The 22,149-nt window shown below is 41.7% G+C and overlaps 1 protein-coding gene across 2 annotated transcripts in view; it reads right to left on the bottom strand.

Moving 5' to 3' along the window:
• Window positions 1–22,149, bottom strand: part of LOC119719100 (polycystic kidney disease protein 1-like 1) — an 85,744-nt gene that overhangs the window by 41,215 nt on the left and 22,380 nt on the right. For both annotated transcript variants that reach the window (XM_038188415.1, XM_038188416.1), the window contains exons 11-29: window positions 17,188–17,441; window positions 16,513–16,672; window positions 15,817–16,379; window positions 15,040–15,401; window positions 14,577–14,804; window positions 13,656–13,947; window positions 12,877–13,119; window positions 12,578–12,710; window positions 11,768–11,974; window positions 10,808–10,989; window positions 10,009–10,269; window positions 9,377–9,543; window positions 8,629–8,751; window positions 7,050–8,408; window positions 6,775–6,807; window positions 6,181–6,408; window positions 5,630–5,775; window positions 4,932–5,061; window positions 4,204–4,318 (exon numbers count right to left, since the gene is read on the bottom strand). In XM_038188415.1, the coding sequence (XP_038044343.1) occupies window positions 4,204–4,318; window positions 4,932–5,061; window positions 5,630–5,775; window positions 6,181–6,408; window positions 6,775–6,807; window positions 7,050–8,408; window positions 8,629–8,751; window positions 9,377–9,543; window positions 10,009–10,269; window positions 10,808–10,989; window positions 11,768–11,974; window positions 12,578–12,710; window positions 12,877–13,119; window positions 13,656–13,947; window positions 14,577–14,804; window positions 15,040–15,401; window positions 15,817–16,379; window positions 16,513–16,672; window positions 17,188–17,441 (5,186 nt within the window). The remainder of the gene's footprint in view (window positions 1–4,203; window positions 4,319–4,931; window positions 5,062–5,629; window positions 5,776–6,180; window positions 6,409–6,774; window positions 6,808–7,049; window positions 8,409–8,628; window positions 8,752–9,376; window positions 9,544–10,008; window positions 10,270–10,807; window positions 10,990–11,767; window positions 11,975–12,577; window positions 12,711–12,876; window positions 13,120–13,655; window positions 13,948–14,576; window positions 14,805–15,039; window positions 15,402–15,816; window positions 16,380–16,512; window positions 16,673–17,187; window positions 17,442–22,149) is intronic.

Below are 22,149 nucleotides of genomic sequence, written 5' to 3'. Positions count from 1 at the left end.
TCAATAAAACCGACCACCGGTAATAAATGTTTTAAATTAGTGCTGGCCTGGTGCACATATACTATATGTATCGGGGGTCAATTTGTCTCAACACATCTTTCTACAAAACAAAGATTTGTTTTGGCAGACAGGCAGATCTCTGTAAAATTAACTTGTTTCATTTGATGTCTCCCCTAGTACTTTTAATCATGTTTTCTATCAACTCTATAAAATATGTGACTTTGCCTCAAAAACTGAGAGTATACTTTAATAAACAACGTATCATGTCATTCAGATATGCTTTCTTTCTTTCTTTTTTACCCTGTAATATATCAATAAAAAGTGGTAGACTATATAAGTGACAAGCAGAAGTTAAGTTCTTAAATTTACATGGCAAGGTATAGAAAAGTTCTTTTATTTACAAATGCCCTTATGATTAAAATATAATTCAAATTTTTGGAATATGGTTTGAAGATTTTAAGATCAAAGTCAAATTTCCTTGCGACGATTTTCAAGTTGCGACATCATCAGATCATCAAATCCTTCTAAAATTTGCCGTCATTTGAAAAATGGTTTCAAATTTTCTAGAAAACTAGTCTTAAACGATCTTTACTTATCTTAGATAAATAGATGTGGTTATACGTCTCCTCAAAAATTTGTGTACATGATTATTGATATTTTCTTTACCGAAAACTAGCAAACTTTCCAAATAATGATCGGATTAAAAAACTTTCGCCTCCAAAACTCTGTAAACAAAATCTTAATCAATGAACAAGAAGTTAAAACAAAAGATACGTGTGTAACTGCCTTATATACAAACAATTATAACGTAGTTGTAAAAAATGACGACTTTTGTAAAAGGTAACATAAAAAAGCAGGAAAGATCAGAAGAGGAAACTCATTAATGGGAAGGAATAAAAACATATTTAAGTTAGTAATATACATATAATTTCAACAAATCTTTATACAACAATTACAAAATATGAAGCTGCAATGCATGTGGGATAAGAGAAAATTTTCAAGCTTTTCTTATTTTTTAATTTTTTTTTTTTTTGACCTGAAGTTCTTTTCTTCAATAATAAAAACAACTTTACTGAAACTGTTTTTATTATGTTTCTTGTTTCGTACAGCTTTTTTTTTCTCTAACCCCTTTTGAAGATAGAAGAAAATAATACTTTTTTTTCAAGTGATGAAAGTCCAGACCATCATGAAAAAACTTGAGGAGTATTTTTATCATCGACCACTTTTGCTAAAGTGCCAAAATTGGGGGGGGGGGTGGGTTAATTCATAATTAACAGCCAACCAACTGGTCCAGCAGGCCTCATCTTTCATTGAATATAAAAAAATGGCAAATTCAGAGATCAGAAAGCAATGCAAATTTCAAATTTTCACTTGAACCAGCAGTTCAGGGGTGATTACTTGGGGAGGGGCCGGGGGAGGGGGGGAATGGAAACTCCACAAAAAAACTTGCATGTCAGTGAATTTTTTAGGGGGGGCTGTCAAAAATATGTTGATATATCTTCTCAGGTACTTTTTCTTTTCAAATAGGTATTTCATGATGGTCTGTCTTTGAAGAAGGAAGTGAGAAAGTCTTCAGCCACCACTACTTGGGTTGTATCGGGATATGACGTCGTTCTTTAAGAGTCTAAGCTCGAGGAGGCGACTGCGGGAGTGAAGGAAAGCGTGAAAGGGTGCGTGAATATTAACGAAATACCGAAATCCGAAAAAGATGTCCTGGAAATGCATTATCAGTGTGATGAAAAGTACCGTCTGGACGGAGAAAGGAGCCACCATAATGTACATTTAGGTGAAGCTTTCATGAGACCCTTAAGCATAAGACCAGTCACTTGGACATATTTTTGAAAACTTGGATTTTACGCTCATTGGAAAGGACATTGAATAAGCTTTCCAACGATGTATAGAATATGGGAATCAGACAAAATCTGAGGGTGTTATAGGTATTTGAGCCCCCAGTTTTCAGCAATGTTCTATGTATTATAGGCGTATCTAAAAATGTGGTCGTGTGAGTTCAGACTGTTTATGTGCTGGATCTGGAGGGTCGCATATTAGATTTTTGCCTGCGTGTACTTTTCAATCGTAGTTACCTTATTAAAAATAGAAATGGGTTTAACAGAGCAATGCATGATGTACACTGTTGGTGAACTTGTAAATTCTATACTTTTTTTAGAGAGGTTGTATGTGTGAAAATGCAATCAAAATTTAAAATTTCTTTTTTTTTTCAGTTGACTTGGTGAAATACTGTGTTTATGTACTCTTACGTTTATATCTCTTAAAAGAGCAAAACATGACAACTTCAGCATGTATTCAAATAATTCAATATACATTTAGTCCCATTTTGTTTATCATAATTGTATTGAGGAGTATGAAGTTTGTTTGAAATTCATTTTGGTGTTTTTGTTTTTGTTGTTTTATTTGGTTGATCAACCAGGCCATGTTCAAATGCAAACATTTTTTTAAACCGTTTGGTGGCAAAATTCTGCAATCATCCAACTCTCACTCACACAACTCGCTCACAGTAACCTAAAAAAAAAAATCCTGTTCAATAACTGATAGTAAACATCAGTCAGACAACACTGTATACCCAGAAATAATTCAATCCAGCAACAGTCTTTCAACAACCGTCAACAAATCCACAGTTTCCAAAGCCAGATATCCACCAAGACAAAAGAGGGTATTGCCAAGTCGACCAACTTCCACAAATCACCGATTATCGACAATCCAAAAATGCCAAGAACATACAATACCAGAACCTAAACCAAGTTTTGAAGAAAAACAAGAAGAAAAAATGCAGTACTGTTCTCACCTCACACTTTACCACAATTTTGCCAAAACACGAGAAAATGTTATGCATTCAAAACATGGTATGAAAATTTGTCTTCAATTTAAGTGTTTGAAACATGTTTGAATTTTTTGTAATTACACATATTTTTCTTTAAAAAATGTTTTGTACATGTATGTTTTGGCAGAAAGCCTTGGTTTATTATGAAACATGTTATGAAATATATATCTTTGTGTTGAAATTGTTTGTGAATTCAGTTGGAAACGATTTGCGTTGGAATCCTCAAGCTAAAAAGGGGACTATCTGTGCAAGGCCTAGGCCTTTAAAAAAACGTGTCCAATCAAAGCCATTGTCAGAAGCATGCTTGGTGTGGCTGTCACAATGCTGACATGAGGGCTATCTAACAAGAACTCTGATTGGCCAGACTACTTATCAATTGAACCCTTGTGCAAACTAGGGGAGATTTTGTGACGAGAGAAAAAATTAAAAGATCCTGCAACCAAGGAAATAAGCATTTTTCACTGCACCATAAAGTAAAATGTGAGCATTTAGAAAGACCGCCGGGTCCAATGTCACTGAGCTGAAAAGCAGAAAATAGTGTTTGGCAAATGTGAAAGCTGTCTTCCAACCACAAGTAATATAAATCCTATAACAATTTGGCTGATAAACTGTTTTTTGCTAAGCTAATATTTACTGTGCTTAGCCGATTTGTATGCTTCTAAGGCCGTGTCCTATCTACTTGGCTTTGGCTTGAAATGACACACGTGTCTATGGTAGCGGCTGCAGCCACTTTCAATATACTTGTGTTTTGATTTCAAGCCGTAAGCCAAGTAATTCAGACATGGCCTAAGTTCCACAAAATTGGCACAAGGACTGAGCAGATTCCAAATTTCTTGGTGTTGCTGAACAGTGAATGTACGTGTCAAGCTAAAACAGTTCCAGACCAGGGGCCAATTTTAGGCACTGCTAAGCACAAATAGTTCCTTAGCACAAAAAAGTCTTGCTTATAAAAACAGATTACCAGCCAAAACTCCATGTGATGCATAATTGCTTGTGATTGGTATTCAGCTGTTGTTTGCTTAGCATGAAAATCACGTGGAGTTTTGGCTGGTAACCTGCTTTCTATAAGCCAGACTTTTTTGTGCTAAGCAAATTTTTATGCTTAGCAGCCCGTGAAATTGGCCCCAGGCAGACGCAATAAATGTCATTTGATTCAAGGCAATTTCAATATGCGCTCAGTGAAACATGTGCCACTTTCCCTCCTTTCATGACATTGGCCCCGGTGAACACAATGTGCAAAGAAAAAAAGATACAGTGAAAAGACTGATGAACGGACAAGGCCATAGAAGACAGTACTTGCTTAGGGGATACAAAGATTTTTAGGACTTCACAAACATAAATAGAAAGAAATTTCCATGACTTACAAGAATTCCTCAACGCTCTCCCCGGAGCTGAACATCTTGGGTAGTACTTGGATGGTGATGGAGCACACGGATGTCTTCCCACCTTGACCATCCACTATAGCCACTTTGACGTACACTTGAATTTTGTGGAAAGGTACTGAGCGGTTAGATTGTAAATATTTACAGGTACTATACAGCATGCCCTTTAAACACAACATTGAATTGCATTGTTTAATTCCATCTATGTTATAAAATTCTGTAGTCAAAGTGTAAGAGAGAGATGGATGCTCGAAACAGGGTTGTTAAAAATCATGATTTAAAAGTTTGAAGAAAAGAAATTAGTCAGATTATTTTTCATTGAAATCATTGTTTCAAATTTAAATTTGGTTTTTATTTCGGACAGAATTTTTAAAATTATTACAATTCAATTTTTGCCAGAGTTATCCAAAAAGTTTGGACGTCAAATGTTTAACGCAAATTAAATTATTGACTGCACATCTGTAAAACTCTGTATAAAGCCCAAGTGCAGTTATGGAATAATTACCATAAACATGTTTTAATTGTTCTCACAGGACAGGCTGGTTTCAGCCCCCCCCCCCTTTAGATTCAATAATGTAGGAACCAGTCTACTTGCAGGGTTGATCTGTTTGCGAGCAAAAGCAACCCAAAATAACAGCTTTTTTGAGCGGAGGGCAGACGACCGAAAAAGAGCAAGAGAAGCCTATGGGTGTTTCAGATCATCAACTCACCCAGATGGTCGTTGTCTATATAGCCTGCCGGGAGCTGAAACTTGACGGCGTGCTTCATGCCTAAGTACAGGATTGTCAGATCCTCCGTCTCATTCAAGCTGTAACTGACCTCGTACTGAATCGGAGAATCCTGGGAAATTTTGGAAATTTTTTGTGTGAATTTCCTCATATTGATAACCTTAGCAATGGGTAATACTTGATGAAAAATGAAAACAAAACAAGGCTCACCTAGTGAAGCTTCACTGAAAGTCTCAGCTAAGAATATTATTTAACTCAGTGAACCAGTCAGTTGACAATGCGTTAGATCATACTCAAAAGCACGTAACAAATTTAGCCATGTGCATAATATGATTGTCCCGTAGTCAGTGGCTTACGATTCACGATCCCGTTGCTTTGCATAGGCACCAGTAAATTACTTCAATGGCAAAAAAGAAAAGGAGACATCCATACACAATGATTCTCAAAGCATAACTGGCAGGCTCTATTGTTTAGTTTGCCAGGGTAAAGTGGTTGAGAAATCTGAAGCAGTATGTGAGAGTTGTAGTTAAAGTCCTACCTAAGCAGACTTGTGACTATCAAACCCTCTAAAAGCACCGGGTACACAACATTTTTGAAAATCGTGTCAGTGCAGGGAAAACCTAATGTCAAAATTGACTTTTCTAAGGTGACCAAAATGCCACCCTTCGGTCAATTCTTACTTCGTCCTGCCAGCCCAGGCAGTTGATAGTGAAGACAGTGTCCATCTCGTTGCCCTCGTCAGGCGTTATGGAGCACAGCCCTGCCCTTGGGCCTCTGTTGACTGAGACATACTGCTGGGCCTCTCCGATTCTCATGACACCATTTTCTGTGGAGAGAAAGTAGCAAACGGGAGGAGTTATCCAGCACCCGAGTGAAATTAATAACTCCAGGAAAAAACAGGCTCTGGGAAGAAGATCAAGTGTTAACTTGACTTTCAGTCAGTGTTCTATGGCCATTACTGAGTAATTGATAAATTACGGAAAATTCTGGAAAGTTGATGCTAGGGGTTCAGATACTGTGCTTCCCACTCCCCGGACCTAGTAAACCTGTATCGTTTAGTGATTACATATTCTACAGCCACTACCTTGTCCCTTACCCAGGTCCGTCGCAAGCTCTGAGCATCAGGAAGGGCCATAGTGCCAACTAGGGGGGGGGGGGGGGGGGAGACTAATGCTCGCCAAGGGGGGCCCGCCCCTACCAGGCCCCCCTTTGGTGACGGGCCTGCCCTTACCTTTCTTATGGGTAGACACAACCAGGGCATAGGTCCTGTTTTCGTCCAGCAACCCCGGCTTGATGGTCAGGGCCCGGCTGCCCAGTCCCGTGGTGGTGTCCTCGGGCCTCAGCACCCGCTGCTGGAGCGACTTGGACACGATGTGCTCCTTGACGGTCGGCTCCACGTCCGGATTGACCACTGGATCACCGCCGTTTGTGTCGTCGCCCGTGTTGGGGTCAGGCAGTGCTGGTAGGAGAGAGGGGAGCCGATGAAATATGAATGGTTGGGAGAAGTTATTAGTAGTTCCTAAGGTCCTAGCAGATGACGCTAGATGATAGAACTAGTAGAAATTTGGAAAAGGTCGGGGATGTGTCAAGAGAAGTGATTAATTCAAAACAGGAGTGGTTCCACTTAGAACCAGATGTGGTCTAATCTTCTACAATCTGCTTTCCTCTCCATGCAGTCACTTCACAAGGTGTGTCCTCAAAAATTCTCTTAAAGGGGTATTCTCAATCATAACAGGTCTAACACCTGCCAGGTGATCTCAAAATGTGTGAAGTAAGGTGTAAATTTTTCTAAGACAATGGCAAACAAAGCAGGAAGTCAACTTACGTGGAGGATGCTGTTCTGGTGGGTCACTGTAACCTATACAAAGACGACAAAATGAAATGTTTCACTTACAAGTTAGAAGTAAAATAGTGCTGAAATGTAGCAAATAACAAGATGTCAGTGATGACTTGGACAAACTTGACATTTCAAACAGTTACAGAAAAATATTGTGATGGTTATATAGTGTTTATACTGTTACAAAATTATTTTTGTAAAAAAAAAAAAAGAAGAATTTTACAACAAATATCTGTTTTTATTTAGGTATATATTTTACTTACCTAGGTATTCTTCAGGATAATTTCCGTCATAGTAATCGTCATCTGGGAAGTCATCTGTATCCCCTGGTTGGCTGACAGTTTGATTACCCTGGCCGGTGACAGGTACAGTGTCCTCAACAATTGAGTCCACAGCCTCTGGATAATCCTGGCCAGGAATGCTAGCTTGTTGGTTATCACTGGTACCTTCTGCTAGAGAACCTCCCATTTGGGATCCTTCTGCTGTGGGAGCTACTGTGCCATTATTGGAGCCAGCAGATCCAGGTAGTTCTTCTGCTAAACTGCTCCCAGCAGCTTCCCCAAGGCTTCCTCCTGCTTCGTCAAAGCTTCCACCTGCTTCAGTGAGGCTACCATCCCCTTCTGTAAGGCTTCCAGTTTCAAGTATGCTTCCTCCCGTCCCAAAGCTTCCCCCTGCTTCTGCAAGGCTTCCGCCAGCCTCAGCAAGACTTCCGTTGCTTTCCATCAAACTTCCCTCCGTTTCTACTGTAGTACCAATATCCCCCTGAAAGCTTCCAGCACCTTCTGTGAGGCTTCCGCCGCCTTCAGCAAGGCTTCCATCAGCTTCTACAAAGCTGCCACCAGCTTCTGCCAGGCTCCCTCCACCTTCGGTAAGGCTTCCACCACCTTCAACAAGGCTTCCGCCTGCTTCATCAAGGCTTCCGCCTGCTTCGTCAAGGCTTCCACCAGCTTCAGCAAGGCTTCCACTGGCTGTTGTGAGCCCTCCTTCGACTGGTGCAAGGGTTCCATTGGAATCCTCAATACTACCTCCAACTTCCACAAAGCTGCCAGCTCCTTCCTCGAAACTCCCACCAGCCTCCTGAAGGCTGTCGCTGGCTTCAGCAAGGCTACCCACAGCTTCCTGGAAACTCCCACCAGCTTCCTCAAGGCTACCACCGGTTTCATCTACACTTCCAACAGCCTCTTCAAAACTGCTGCCAGCTTCCTGAAAACTACCGACAGCTTCTCCAAGGCTACCGACGGCTTCGTTAAGACTTCCACCTGCTGGTTCTGAGCTGTTTCCATTCAGATGGTCAGCACCTGTTGGTCCAACAGAAGAGTTCCCCCAAATCACAGCATGCGTTGTGATTGCTGCAGGAGTCCCTGAGGTTTCCTGGGTCGCTGGTACTTCTTCATCAGCACTGACTTCCTCTATGAAGCTTAATCCCGTCTCTTCAGTAAGACTGCCAAAACCGAGATCAGAACCGGTGGTGACTGTTGCGGCCGTTGAAGCAGTTCCTCCGGAATCCCCTCCAGACGGGTCGGGGGCACTGCCTTCCTCTACACCATCTGATGGAAGCAGTCCTGTGTTGATAGCATTGCTGACACCGTTTTGAGGAGTGGATGTTCCAATGGTTTGGATACCTTAAAAAAAAAAGCGATAACACCACCTCAAAAGCTGAACAAAATCTTTTAACGAGAAAATTAAATGGAGCGAGCAAGCACTTCACTATACTTTATTAACACTCATACCGAAAATTCTCACTAGGTAATATCTCCTATAGTTTTTGGAAAATCTAATATTAAAATCCATTTGTGATTGAATCAGAGGTGCTAGAAGTTTGCGTGATGATTGGTTACTCACCTTGGTTGATAATGTTGCTGTCTTCCTCCGGATTGGATGATGGTGACGATGGCGACGACGGGGAACTCTCATTGGCCACCAGGTACTGGCCATAGGATCCGTCTCCAGGAACACACCGAAGACCTGTTCGGGCAGAGAGAGAAATAAAACACTTTAAAATCTGAATCCAGAAGTGGGCGGCATCACTTGCTTGCCTTTTTGGTTCTTGTGAGAGGTTTTTGCTGAGTTGTTTAAATAACCACAAAGCAATCACAGCTAAATATTTGAAATCCAGAAGTAAACAAATTACTTGTTTTACTTTTGGGGGAGTTGTCTCTAATCCATGACAAATCAGCCACAAGTAAAATCGCAAGTGAAGTCACAGGCAACAAAGCATGCACAATGAAAAAGGGATGTCTTTATTACAGTTCACATGAACAGCTTACCGCTTCAAGCCACCTTCCCATATGTGCGTTTTTTATAACCGTTACGTGCATTGCATATGCATGTTATTTTCAAGGTTACGAAAAATTAATCTTCTAATGTTGCACACGTGTGCTTCATGTATGTATACATTGTGTGTCCGTTGTGATCGTCCAAGGAGTGATTTTGATAGACACACAATGCTTACGTGAGATGCGTAACAAAAAAAAAGGCACATATGGAAAGATGTCTCAAGACTGGATGAACTGTTTTTGGACTTGCGACTGATTTCTGATGGTACACGATTTGTTTTAAGTCATCCATTGAAAGAACTTCATTCGCCTACCTGAGGTTAAATCATAAAAGCTGCTGGACGTGATGCCATCCAGGACCACGTACAGCTCCCAGGTGTAGGTGGTGTTCTCGTCGCACTCCGGGCACACAGCTTCCAGGGTGAGCTGCTCATTGGCATTGATGATGCCGTCATCGCACTTCAGGCAATCGATGGACACCCTGGCGACAAGAGAATATTTGAGCGCATGAAAGCTGTGGCGATCATTTGAAAGCAGTTTTTGGAGAAGTAGCAACACGAAGAGGTCTGTAATGCTGATAAATACCTGGGTATGCAAACACTGGCAGATTTCCTATGGCAGGTTTCCTATTGCAATCTATAAATTACGGGCTTGTGACAAATTAAATTTACAGTAATTTTCCTTTGCTGTTCCCTGTCAAGGCTGCACTTTATTGATTAAAATCCAATACTAGAAAACACAAATGCATTTTTTTCACTTTTTTGCAAAATTTTGCTAGAGAGCTGCCAGAATAAAACATAAAATTCTTGTACTTAAGTAAATGTGGACATTAAACCCAAAGTAAAATACTTCAGGGAATCGGGTGTATTTAATTCTGAAAGCTTCAAAATCATGTAAAAATCTTGGTGTTGGTTTTGTCGCATCATCAGGGTTTGGGAAAACTTACTGCATTTGCCTGCCTTCAGCCCCGACCACCTCCTGCACGAGGGTCAGGACTTGCGTGACCTCAGCGTCAGCCCGCCCCTCCTTGCTGACACGGAGGGTGAAGACGAAAGACCTGGAGTCGTTGGGAAGCAGCCAGGAGGTCGGGAAGACCAGGGACTCATTGGAGGATGGGAGGATAGAGGTCTGGTTGGCCACGGAGAGGGCAGTCGCGTTGAAGCAGGACGCGGTGGTTAGGCCCAGTGGGTGACAGGTCCAGTTGTACCTTGATTGTTATTTAATGGCGAATGGAAGACAAGAAATTTGAAGTTGAAGATTTTTTTTTAATGAAGGTATCGTGGATTTTCAAATACCATGTGTTTAACTTTTACTGCGGTTTTAGGTTTTAAAAATTTGTTTTGCATGTGCCTATGCAGTACATAAGCCATGTCTGGTAACTTGTGTTCCGCTGCGCAGAAGTGGAGGTATATTTTTGGAGAATGAGTTAGTGGCCTTGTGAATATGAGATAAACAACATGATTCAAATGCACAATCTCAGGAATAAACCATGAGAGGTATTTATAGTCAAGAGACAGTGTCTTTAAATAATTAAAAAGTTATTTCTAGCTTTTTCTCGACTGCTCAGAATTTACATCACTTGTTCATTATAATTGCTTCTCAGCATTCTTCAAGTCTTCTGCAATCTCCTTTTGGAATTTCAAATATTCTACGTGTCATCAACATACAGAAATAAGGGGAAAACCGTCCTAATTTTCAGATAACGTTCTTTCCAAATGCTGTCTCAAAAATCCCATTGGGTCTACCTGAGATCGTTGTTGCTGTTGCGGTCATCCGGGTCGTAAGAAAAGCTGCCGTTGAGAGTCGCAACCATGTCGGGGCCGAAGTAGCGCCTCGTGCCCCCCTCTATGATGCTCATCAGGGGGCTCCTTACAACATCCAGCTGGATGCTGTCTTGGGCGTAGACTATGGTCCCGTTCATGACCACCTGTAAGACAACAACAAATTTGGTAAGCAAATTCATGTTCTTAAGCAAAAATCAGCCGAGTACCAGCTACGGGCAACGTAAATGGCAGTGCATTTTGGCCGGTAAACCTGTTTTTGCTAAAGCAATTATTTTCTATGCCAAGCAAATTTCTATGAATTTGGCCTCAAAATGAAAAACAACGGAAACAGTGGAGCAGACAGGGCGTGGATTTTAACTGGATATTATATATGTGAAGGGTGTAACAGAAATGTGTGCTTCTGGGAAAGGGTCTATCACTGTTTAAAAAAAAAACAATAAAAGGGTAAGATTGTATAATTTGTATACGAGCCATTCTATACATTTAGGGTCCAAAAAGTGAGTTTTTCTTGCCCCTACTACGTTGGTACTTTGTAATTAACCATCAAGTATCATTACGATTGACTTCAAAGAATTGTTTACTTGTTGGGTTAGTAGTTTGCTATGCAGATGTCAGATGTAACAGGGACAGGAAAAAAAAGTGGACCCCAAATTTACAGAATGACCCATATTGACGTATAACTTGTGAGAATGTTTTTCAGATAAACTTAGTGACAGAAAAATTGTCACAAATGGAGGCAATATTGGTTTTTTTAATGGTAAAATCCAGTAACGTTTACTTAACCTACATTTTTATCTTTGCAGTTTGAAAGCTTGCAAACACTGGACATTCACCTAGGAAGGATTGGCCACAATTTGGCAAACAAACACATTTGAAAAAGCTTTACATAAAACAGTAATTTACAGTTCGAATTTAACTTACGTCAAGTGTGAACGTGTAGGATCCGTAAGGCAGGTCCCATCGCGGGATGTACAGGGTTCTCTGGTTGAGCGAGGCCCGGTCCTGCAGGAGTGACACCTCCGTGCCATTTTGGGAGCATGTGATGGACCAGGAGTACAGGGCCAGGTTGGTGATGTCGCAGTCGATTGCCACCTCTGCTTCCACGCGGATGTCTTCAGAATGCTTGACCTGTTTTTGTTTTTTTTTGGTTTAAAATGAAGTTGGAGAAGGGAATGAGTGATTTAAGGGGGTGTTTGTGAGGTGTGTAGGGGAGGAGAAGTTTAATTAGGTTGGTTTTTTTCTGAGACAGTTTAGTATCACTCCCAAGTGGGTCCTGTACACCTGGGGTGATAGAGTAGTAGGGGTAAGGTTGAAGTCTGGTCACAGGTAAATCACAAGTCAGTTCACAAGTCCAGTCACAAGAAACATGTGACTGTTGTACAGCTTGTGAATTAACTTTGGACTTAATTGAGATGGCTTGTGATGAAATTGTGATGAACAAGTGATGGCTTCTGAGAAAACTGGGATTGACTTGTGATGATTTATGATCCATCACAAGTACTGTGACCAAACAGGCATGCAACTGGGAAGTAACTCCCCAAAAATGAGGAAATTCCAAACTTTACAAAACTTTATACAAGGATTTTTTTTTACATTTTTAAAAAGCATGAGTGTGAAGTGAAAATCAACTGACTGAGGAAAAATTGCAGGCCTAATAGGATGAAATGAGGTCCAATAAACTGCCGAGGTAAGCGGACGACCCCCTTTTTTCCCCTTGTTTTGACTACTTACAGTTCTGGGATCAGATCCAACAATGTCCAGCACGGGAGGATGACACATTCTGGTCAGGATGAAGATCTTGGACACGGCGGTAGCATTGCTGACCAGATTGGACACTTCCAGATGCAGGAAAAATTCTCCAGTCCTGAGGCGAATCAGAAAATGGTCATTCATAATTTTCTTCTTTTTCTGTAATCTTTCCGTGTTGTTGATTGTTTAAACAAACATTCCTTTCATTAACTTGTCTTTCTTTTACTGATAAGGAACTCAACAGGAGGGTTTTTAGGACTAATATGAACAGAAGGTCCCACCTGTTGTACTTGTGATAGACGCTCTCCGCGGTGGTGTAAATTTTCTCTGTGCCGTCGCCAAAGTCCCAGACGAAGTTCGTGTCACTGCCCTTGAACCAGGCCTCGAAGTGGACGGATTGGTTGACCAGGGCCGCGCTCTGGGCGTGGATGCTGACCTGCTGGATGGCGGTCTGGAGGGTCAGCTCCACGGGGAGGGAGGTGGCGTTGCTGACGTGATTGGCGGCCAGGACGGTCACGTAGTACCTGGTGAGTGGGAAGAGATTGAAATTGGTCCCTGTATCGCCCATAACCATCATTCAGTCCTTGTACCGACTCATGTTTTATTTCCAGCACTCAGTACAGTTTAATAGATTTATCTGGTAATTAAATAGATTTTAATAAAATGTAGTACAGTTGAATTCATAGTAGCTTTTGTCCTTTAAACGTCCTAGTCTTCAGCACTTCACAACCCTCCAAGTTTAGCACCCACACTTCAAATTCCATTGAGGTGATTTTGGGGGGAACATGGATAACACTTCAAATCCCTACATGGTTATTTTGTGTGGTTAAGCTCAGGGCAAGCAGGCAGGTTCGGACACGCTTCACTACTCTCCATAGTGCTGTTTTTTTTGTGTGAGCATTTACTATGCGTGTAACACAGTTACTCCCTTCTTCCCCCCCCCCCCCGCCCTTCCCCCCTCCACTCCCTCCCATCCACCCCCTTTTTGGAGGGATTTGGACCTTATTAACCACCAGTTCTTTTCCTGCATGTAAGAATACGAGTTGCTTAGGCTACCTACCTGCCATGAAACGTGTACAAGGAGGTCAGCGTGTTGACCGAGGTGATCTGCACGTCCCTCTGGTCGCCCATGTCCCAGTGGTACCACAGTGCGCTGTCCGTGACGGTCCTGGCCTCTAGGGTGATGAGGGTGTAGGTCTGGTGCAGCCGTTGATCCATCAGGAGCTGGACGCCTTGGACCTGGACCTCAACCGAGATGCGGCAGGTGGCCTGGGCCTTCTGGACCTTGTTGAAGGCGACGACGGTGACCGTGTAGCTTCCCGGGGAGCGGTAGAGGTGGCTCACAGATGGGCCTAGTTGCATGGTCAATAATGGGAAAGAACAGTAACCCTCAAATCGTCAGTATTTTCCGGGCTCAAACAGTGGACCATTTGAAACTCAGCCGAAATAGGATTCCTACAGAAAGCTTACAATGAAATCACTTTAACTTTTCCAGGACAAAATTAGGGCTTTCAATGACCACTTCCGATCCTGTTTTGGCCTCTTTGGAAACTTTTTTACCATACACCGGCTCATCACACTGAGTCAAGGGATACCACTCCTATTCAACCTTGCATTTTTACACACGACCACATACCACCTCATAAGCATCAGAACTGCACACAAACAAGTATAGAGCATAAAGAAAAAGTACAGTACGCTAGATTGAAAACTGGAAGACTGCAACAGCCAAATATTACACATCATCACGTAAAGGTTGTGTAGGATTCTATACATTTCCCATGACTTTCTCCTCGGAAATCAACTTCCATGACTCCCTGTTTAACAACAAAATTCTATGACTTTTTCATGACTTTCCATGATAATGTTAAAATTCCAGATTTTCCATAACTGTGAAACCCTGAGCTTATATCAGTCTTTACTCCTGCCTTACATAGAACACAAAATACACTGTGGACTAGACAAAATAAAACATACTCACCCACGTCAATGTAGTCGGTCTGGTCCCCCATGGACCAGTTGTAGAACAGATGGGTTCCGGTCTCGACCCGGACCGTCAGGCGCGAGACGTTGCCAAAGGCATGGGCACTGTAGGGGCTCTCGCACCGGAGGCTGGTCGGGGGAACCTGTACGTAGTACGGCCGGGGTAGGTGGCGGGTCTCGTTGCTTAACTGGTTCCCGGCAGTGACCTTGACTGTGTAGTTACCCTCTGTATTGGATCAACAAATAAGTCGATTATTGACTCGTATCAAAAACACAACATTTTTTTTAATGCAAAAAGGGCAAGTAATGTGCTTCGTTTTACTTGGTAAAACTGAGCATTTAACATTGTCGATAAATATTTGTGGTGCAAAATAATTGAAACCAATAGCTTTCAAATTAATGAACAATCCAATGCTAAGCGTCGTCATACTCAGTAACAAATAAGTGAACTGAAATCAGACCTGCAAAATATTGGTGGCTCCCGGAAGCGTGATAGGATCCATAATCATCCAACATCCCCACGACGGTCTCCACGGTTCCGTCCCCGTAGTCAAAGTAGAACACCAGGTGTGACCCCCAGCACTGGGCCCGGAAGCTCAGCACCTCCGTGGCCCAGAGACCGCCTTGATGGTTGAGGGCCGCACCTTGGGGGTGGCCCGCCGGGGGGTTCAACTCCAGGGCAAAGGGGGCCTCCTGGACTAAGAAAGGGGTCTGGTAGGTGACTCGCAGGGGAACGGGTTGGAGGGAGTTTCCGGCGCTGACAGAAACTTGGTAGGTGCCGGGCTGGCTGAACCTGTGGGTGGCTATGCTTGCATTGAAGCAGCTTTGAAATAAAAGGTACAAATTGAAGGAGTTCAATCTTGCCTTTTCTAGACTTTGCTGACAAAAGGCAAGGGCTGTTTTCTGATGCGTTTTTGTGCTGTGAATATGTTGTAGTGGAACAAACTTCTACTCCAATGCATCTTTGCATTTGCATTTGCGTGAAGCATCAACTAGCTAAAGAGGTAACATAATTTCGTTGTGAATCACAGATAAGACTGACTGAGGTTGGAGAAGTCTCACTGAGCATGGCTGATGTATTCCCACACCTGAAAAGTGCTCTGAACTGTATAAGTTTCTGGTAATTGTGGTTTTTAGCTGGATAGCATGAAAAATTATCATATCAATTTCAGATCTGGACTTCAATAACTACTCAAGAAATTTAAAAAAAAAATTAAAACTTGTTATTTAACACTCACTATAGAAGGGTAGGATCACTTCGAGGGTCCTGAAAGTCCCAGGTGAACACTACGTCATTTCCGGTTTCCACCTTTGCCTCTAGGACCACCGACCGACCGATGGTAACCAGAGAGTCACTCTGAGAGGTGAGAGTCAGTCCCGTAATCCACTCTTCCACTTTGGCGGTGGCCGTCGCCGTTTCCTCCGAGACCAGATTTCTGACGCGGAAGGAGCTGTCGTACCAGCCCAGGCCCGGGTAGGTCTGGTTGAAGGTGTAGATGCAAGCTGGTGGATCTAGGAGGTAGTCGATGACCTCGTAGCCCAGAGATGCCAACTCTTCGGACGTGGTGGAGAGGAGGTCGCCATCCATTCCAAAGTCGATTTGGAAGTGGAAGGGAGGCCCACCTCGGACGACCAGCTGGTAGGTGGACGGCGTGCCGATGAGTGCCGGGTCCACGAGGACGGTGGCTTGGACAATGGGCTGCTGGAGGGTTGTTTGGGAGTGGTGCGTGGCGGAGGAGATGAGGTTGCTGGCGTGGAGGGTGAGGTTGTAGCAACCGGGGGCGTGGAACGGCATGGACACCTGTGACAAAATTGTGGAGACGTTGGGTCAGACTGTCCAAAATGCTTCAAGGTCAATGTATTTAAATTTAAACGTAGCAGCCACAGAAAACAACTTAGGAAGAAGCTTTGAATTATTAATCGAGCATAATTACCTTTCCGTGAGAACCAGCCAGCATGACGGTCGCCATGTTGACCTCCGCACTTGTCTCGGTTCCGTGGGAATAGTCGGTTATGATCGGCACGACTGTCCAGGTATAGAGAATGTCCGTACCCGAGGTCGGCGTAACTTCCCATGTTTGTGTTGTTACGGGTCTGTAAACAAGTGCAAACAGTTCTTCAAAATTAACCCTTAAAATTAGGCTTGGGATAAAAGACTGTGTCTATATTATATACATATCATTTCTTGCAAGCATAGCAATAAAGGCAAATGGGATCATTTGCATTTATCCCTAGAGTAACCTATCAAATTATTATCAAAAGGCTTACTGGGATTAAACATCAAACTGGTACTAAACACCCCATGTAATGATTCTGTCGACTGATTTTTGGAAATAAAAGAGTGATATAGACAAAATCATGTTTTGTGATCAAAAAGTTGTGCATGGGTTTCTGTTTTCTCGAAAAGTGTAAAATCTACTGAGCTGGAACTTCAACAGTTTAGGTTTTGAAAATATTTCTTTGGATTTTGAGCAGTGCTGTTATTGGAAATGGATAAAATGCATGGAAAGAAAATGATTCTATATGCCTTTGAAAAAAAGGAATACTAGGTAAAACACCTGAATGTGATCTAGATTTTCAGTAATGTGGGAAAAACCATGATATTTTACCCAAAGAACTTGCTCAGCTCGGGACCAATCATCTGAATGCCATCAATCCTTTTCTGCACAACCATAACCGTTTCACCAAAGACGTCTTCTCCCTCGCGGTGGTACCATAGGTGCAGGGGATAGACCCCTAGGTGGGGGAAGGTGTGGTTCCAGACGACAGGTAACCCAGGGACGGCCGTGTGGGTTACGTTGGGGGCGCTGTCACCGTGGTCAATCAAGACTTGGACTGGGGCCAAATCGCCATCCCCTGATAACTGCAAGTTAAAAACAATAACACACTAGTTAACCAACTAACACCTGTACTACAGTGTACTACAGTGTATTCATTCATTGCTGAATCTTTAAAACTGTACAGTGCTTGGGCTTTTTGGGGTGTACAGGGAGAAACAGGCAGGGTGGTTTGGGGCATTACAGGGAGTAACAGGCAGGGCGTTTTGGGGCGGTACAGGGAGTAACAAGAAGGGTGGTTTGGGGCGTACAGGGAGTAATAGGCAGGGCGGTTTGGGGCAGCACAGAAAGTAACAGGCAGGGCGGTTTGGGGCAGCACAGAGCAGGCAGGGCGGTTTGGGACAACACAGAGAGTAACAAGCAGGGCGGTTTGGGGTGGTACAGAGAGTAATGTGTTAAAGATGATGGCATTTTTGTTTGAAATTTTGTCTAATGTTCCTTTTTTTTAAAGTGGGGTTTGGGAATATATGACTCTGGTTAAAAATAATTCTATAAGAGGGTTCCTTTGGAAATGCAGATCTGTATTAGAGACAAAATTAACTTTTCTATTAAACTAGTGTGAGAATAGTAACCCATATATTAAGAAAGAAAATTTGTTCTTAATCGTTCCAATATTGTAGGCCAAAGTCACAGTGTGTATTTGGGGTAGATATGGTGTACAGTGCCCTTCACAGGCAGGAAAAAAAGTCTCAACAAGCTGCAAAATTACTTATCTGGGAAATAGCTTTAGGCGTAATCCAGACCCATACAACTTTATTAGGACAGGAAGTTATAAATTTGGGAATAGAGATTGCATTCCAGGCTTGTATTAAGATTGGATCAGCGTTTGATTGGTGCTGTAATAAAAGGCTCCGGTACTCAGGTCTTGAAGCAGCTAGGCTAGAAATCTTAACAGATTACTAGGTCACTGGCCTAGGAGGAATGTTGTAATAATCGAAAACTAGCAATGCCTAATATAGTGGGCGCTTATGACACGTGCGTTCAGTACTTCAGAATTTTTTGAGGGAAATAATTTAAGTGCGTGGTGGCAGGGCTGTTAAACATGTGTTGAAATTCGGGTGCAATTGAGGGTATTTTTAGTACGCTGCTCCTGAGATGCATACAAATTCAACACAACTCAACCAGAATAATTCTCAATGTTACATTCCCGGTTTCACATCAAGTTAAGTCGCAGAATCAACTTGACTGTCCTACTTCATACTCTAGATTTTCAGCAAAATAAGTAACTTTAATCCCTGTTCCATTAGCCCTGCAAAAAAAACCAAGGAATTTCAAAATGGGAAGGAAATTTTTGTCCCATCCCATTTAATCCTTTGGGAATTATTTTCCTCCAGGTAGGAGGTCTGGTGGATTAAAACAAATAGACTGGGTGCCAGTATTGTCCCATTATTATTAGCATCAATGCCAGAAGAAATGGGAATACCATATGTGTTTAAATAGTCAGACCACATTGCACCACACAGACTGTCTTTGTCTGGAAAAACAATATAAAAACAGCAGGTATTTTTTTTTTTTACTGGGGAGTCACAAACCTTTTATATGCCCCTGGGATACTAGGCTTGAAGGCCACACAAAGCGTGAACAGATTGGAATTTTTTTTCTGACAGCTTTGTTCTCAATTTGTAACAAAAAGTTTGGGGAAGAAATGTCTGAATCTTCTTGGAAAGAGAAAACATACTGAAAGAACAGGCCGAGTGACTTTAATTTAGGTTTTTATAAAGGGAAACACTTATTATTTTTTAAAAAATTAGCAGTTACCAAAAATAATACTGCTTCCAGTTTCACTACCTACCCTGTTCTGACAGCCCCTACCCTAATTTTTTTTATGGGAAAAATGAGGAAAAAAACACCCAAAACCATCAATTTCAAAGTTTTACCATTGACTACACGCAGACGCCTCCATATGATTGTACACAAAAAAAGTGGCAAAAAAAAAAATTCTGTACCTACCTACCATGCAATCGGAAGCAAAAATATTTTTATTTTTTTTTTGGCCTAAGTATAAAAAAATGTTGAGTACAGAGAGGAACAAAAATCCATTTATACTTTATTATTCAAAATGATAATCCCTTCTTCACTACAGAAAATTAGAAGGTATTTTCTCAGTTCAATATCTGCACGAGTACATTCAATACAAACTTTCTCAATCCACGGAAAATGCATAACAATCAACACTTATCCCAATTTGGCTGACTTTGGTGTTTTTGTAATCCAGGCTTCATTGTTCTTCATAAGTCTCATATTATCACGTACAAAATGAACAAACAAAAAAGTTATAAAAAGGTACTACGTGTGAATCTAATTCCACATGGATTAGGCAGGTATGCAGTTTTCAATGGTTGACAGGAATATGGCATGGTCTGTCTGCCGCCCGGTATTCGCAATCGATAAATAATGGAATTATTACGAAACTTTGACTTTTGTCCATTTTAATGTGAGTGAAAGGTCGGTAAACTTTAGGTTTGAACTTGGAACTGCACTGGATCTGAAGTTTGAATATAGGATTCGGAAGGCAAAACTCTGGAGCAAGGAAATTTTGTTGTTTTGCAAGACCAACAGAAAAGGTATTACCAACTATAGTTGAATTGTAAATGCACGTTAACTCTTTCAGTGCCAAACTCGTACATGTACAAGGTATATTTGTTAGTACAAAAGCGCCAACCTCGTACATGTACGAGGTAATGTTCGTACTTAAAATTGCCAAACCTCGTACATGTATGAGGTAGAGTAAATATGTTATCAAAAGGGGGCGCTCTCGCTCTTTCTAATGGTACCATTTGCATGCATGTACGACCTGTATTTATTTTTTCATTCGAGTTCTTGCGAGAGGGCGCAGCACTAATTCTCGTATTTTCTGCAAAAAGTGCAGAGTTCCCCTGTGTTCAGGCCAGTGTTTCAGGGTGTATCACTATGTTTGTGACTACTTTTGACTTTCCAATATATCAAGGATATACCAGAGAGCAACAACAACAAATTTAGTGTGTAAAACTTATTTACTTTTTTTTTTTACAGAATTTCGAACAATTAACAAAAACGCTTGAAGTTGGGCACTTTAGGGTTAAACTTTTCAAATTTCGCGGGCACTGAAAGAGTTAAGAATAATTAAGGTTCAAATGTATGCTTCAAGGGCACTCCCTTGAATTCGCTTGACTGCCTTTTTTTCCCTTCAAATAATTTATCTGTTCTAACAGAGAATGAAACTGAGCAATTTTAGATAGCTTCAGGTTTGATTTTGACTTGACTGTCCACGACCGTCAATGTAGGTGACTTTTCCACAGTTCTCTCTCGGCAACAGCAGGAACTTTTGCATGCAGTGATAAAATTTGTAACCCATGCGGCAAGTCCTGATCTCCCTCTTGGGAAGGCTTAACTCAGACATTTACAACACCACTGTGCAGACTGCAGACTAAGCACCCGAGACTATTAAAAAATGCGCCTGACGCAGGCAGCATGCGGTAATGCCAATGAACTTCCGTTCAACGCTCCCTCACTGCTGCGTGGCTGACAAAAGAAAAGAATGACATAAAATGTCAGGCTGCCACAGAGAACATACTCAGGCATGGACCTTGGAATTAACCCAAAAAAGAGGAAACTCCAATCTTTACTAGACTTTGTACAATGTTTTGTTTTTTTCAATTTTTAATGGCATAAGTGTGAAGTCAAAAATGAGGATATCAGCTGATCCAAGAAAAAGTTGCATGCCTGACAATGACATACATTGTACTACCATGTACATCACAAGTTTTGAGGGAAAAAAAAAACATGATTATCCAATTTGATATTGAAAGATTACTACAGACTGTGAACAAGATAAGATTTTGCTAAAAGTAAGAGTTCTTTCGCATCAGGGGTCATTTCTAAGGCTTAATAGCCCTGCTCCACCCCCTTTCTATTCAATATCCCAGCTCCCAATTTCTATTCAAAATCATTTTCGTCAATGCCAACATTGATTCACTCCATAATTGAAACCAGGTCAATTCATTCCTTTATTTATGTTGTTTCTTTCTACCACAAATGTTGCTCCAAGACAATCAATGGTCAGCCAGCTTTCGTTTTCTTTATGATAAAAAGAAAAAGAAAAAAAAAAGAACCAACCCTCTATTTTCCTCATTTTGCCCGCCAAACCTACCACACAACGAACAATAGTCTCAGGAAATTGTAAGATAAAGGAAGGGTTTGTGATGCAATGGCTCCGAGATAATTCAATAATCGCAAGTTCAATGGGCCTGTTGACGAGCCTGTCGCCACCGCCCCACTAGGGAAGCAAAATAGGCCCAGCAGTGAGCCCATGACGAGAGAGAAAAAAAAACTTCTTCAATTGTTACTGGCAAACTTTGTACACCACTGGCCAAGCACAGCCTGCCGCTAATTTACAAAACAGTGGGACGCGTGTCAACACTGGTTATTCAATTGTGGCCTAGCCACAGAGATTTTTGGTGTTGGGTTACGGCAGCGGAAAGTTTCACAGCGCACACCAGGTTCAATGACATCCTCCAAGAAACTTCTGATCAAAATACAAGTTTAGTTGTATTCAATGCACTGAACATGAAGTACATGAACATACCAGTACTCATAGGATTATCGGCAACCCTGCATTTGATGAAGGGAAGTTTCCACAAGGGTTTGTTGTTAAAAGAAGTATGTGGATATGCTTCACTTTTTCTCAAAATTGAGATTCAATATTTTGGGATGAACGCATTCTATGTTGGGCCTTGGTTCCTCCCTTCCTCAATG

The sequence above is a fragment of the Patiria miniata genome, unplaced genomic scaffold, assembly GCF_015706575.1.
Source record: "Patiria miniata isolate m_02_andy unplaced genomic scaffold, ASM1570657v1 HiC_scaffold_8, whole genome shotgun sequence".
Classification (NCBI taxonomy): domain Eukaryota; kingdom Metazoa; phylum Echinodermata; class Asteroidea; order Valvatida; family Asterinidae; genus Patiria; species Patiria miniata.
Note: the sequence above shows the minus strand (reverse complement) of the source record. Positions and strands in the feature narration are given on the sequence as shown.